The following is a 1,795-nucleotide window of genomic DNA, read 5'->3' on the forward strand; positions in this document are numbered from 1 at the left end:
TATCTCCACCAGACTCCATGTAAATAATCACTACTTTTAGTGTGTATAGAGCAGAATATCTCCACCAGACTCCATGTACATAATCACTGCTTTTAGCGTGTGTAGAGCAGCATATCTCCACCAGACTCCATGTAAATAATCACTACTTTTAGCGTGTATAGAGCTGCATATCTCCACCAGACTCCATGTAAATAATCACTACTTTTAGTGTGTATAGAGCAGCATATCTCCACCAGACTCCATGTAAATAATCACTACTATTAGCTTGTATAGAGCAGCATATCTCCACCAGACTCCATGTAAATAATCACTACTTTTAGCGTGTATAGAGCAGCATATCTCCACCAGAGTCCATGCTGGGCATGCAAAAGTGAAAATAAATCGCTATTTCTATACTACTAACAAGGCTCAAAATATATACACAGTGTATACACAATAGAACCAACAGTGTGTACATTGTAATTTCCCCACTGCTGATCAATAAACAGTACAAATAAATAAATAAATATAAATATAAGGTCAATGTTCTGAACCTGACACACGAGAGAAACCCCAAATAAAACCTTGTTTATCTTTTTCAGATTGTTGGAATAATCACGAGACATAATTTAACCCACGAGTTCCTCGTGGCAAAACTACGGCAGCACTGCATAACTATTTGACCCGGATGTGGAGCCCGTCCACCCCCCAGCCCGGGGTCCGGGGCCAAAGCGTGGAGCCTAGCCTGGGGCAGGAGCCCGGAGCCCGGAGCCTATCCTGGAGCCAGGAGCCAGGATTCTGGAGCCTGGAGCCAGGACCCCGGACCCCGGAGCCTATCCTGGAGCTCGGAGCCCGGAGCTCGGAGCCCAGAGCTGGGAGCCGGGAGCCTAGCTTGGAGCCAAAGCCCGGAGCCAGGAGCCAGGATCCTGGAGCCCAGAGCCTGGAGCCAGGAGCCAGGACCCTGGAGCCAGGATCCTGGAGCCTGGAGCCCAGAGCCTGGAGCCGGAGCCAGGACCCTGGAGCCTGGAGCCAGGATTCTGGAGCCAGGATTCTGGAGCCCAAAGCCCAAAGCCCAGAGCCTGGAGCCAGGAGCCAGGACCCTGGAGCCTGTGTCCTGAACATTCGACCCTGTCCATTCCTCACAGCATGCACAGATCACCTGTGGTACGTTAGGGAAGACACGTCTCCATTGACATTCATTCATTTAAATTCCGATATCGTCAATGGCAACATTTACACGCCCGTCACCGGCAGGACTGATACTTCACAGATGAGATTTTTAATGCTTAACTATCTGTTCGGATTCAAAATTCTTGATTAATTTCCAGTTTTTTTCCCATTGCATTTACACACCGTGTCTCTGAAGTCCAGTTCAGACCAAATATTCCCGACAAGACAAAACCGTTTCAGGCTACGTTCACACTTGGCGTCTTATTTTAAGCTGCTAGCGGCTGTTTTACGTTATAATACTACGGAGTAACGCGTGTTCTCAAAAAAGTCGTGAGTTTTTAAACTAGGGTGACCATTTACATGTTACATTATATTATATATTATATTATATTATATTATATCGGCCCCCCCTCGAGACACAAATTCAGACAGGCTTCTCAGAGGTTAAGCATGCTTTTTTAACCCTCATGTTGTCTTCATGTTGTCCTCATGTTGTCTTCATGTTGTCTTCATGTTGTCTTCATGTTGTCCTCATGTTGTCCACCATGTTGTCTTCATGTTGTCCTCCTGTTGTCTTCATGTTGTCCTCATGTTGTCTTCATGTTGTCCTCATGTTGCCTTCATGTTGCCTTCATGTTGTCCTCAT

The 1,795-nt window shown here is 46.4% G+C and overlaps 2 protein-coding genes across 2 annotated transcripts in view; both read left to right on the plus strand.

The window, feature by feature from the left end:
- The window catches only part of LOC117947212 (chloride transport protein 6-like), a 1,839-nt gene extending 1,138 nt beyond the window's left edge, over positions 1-701 (plus strand). Inside the window, exon 3 of the mRNA XM_034875889.1 lies at positions 582-701. Within this exon, the coding sequence (XP_034731780.1) occupies positions 582-662 (81 nt within the window). The 3' untranslated portion in view covers positions 663-701. The remainder of the gene's footprint in view (positions 1-581) is intronic.
- Positions 1-1,795, plus strand: part of LOC117948298 (chloride transport protein 6-like) — a 14,202-nt gene that overhangs the window by 7,205 nt on the left and 5,202 nt on the right. Inside the window, exon 6 of the mRNA XM_034877885.1 lies at positions 692-1,088. Coding sequence (XP_034733776.1) covers positions 692-1,088 — 397 coding nt within the window. The remainder of the gene's footprint in view (positions 1-691; positions 1,089-1,795) is intronic.

Source organism: Etheostoma cragini, chromosome 7, assembly GCF_013103735.1.
Source record: "Etheostoma cragini isolate CJK2018 chromosome 7, CSU_Ecrag_1.0, whole genome shotgun sequence".
In the NCBI taxonomy this organism is placed as follows: domain Eukaryota; kingdom Metazoa; phylum Chordata; class Actinopteri; order Perciformes; family Percidae; genus Etheostoma; species Etheostoma cragini.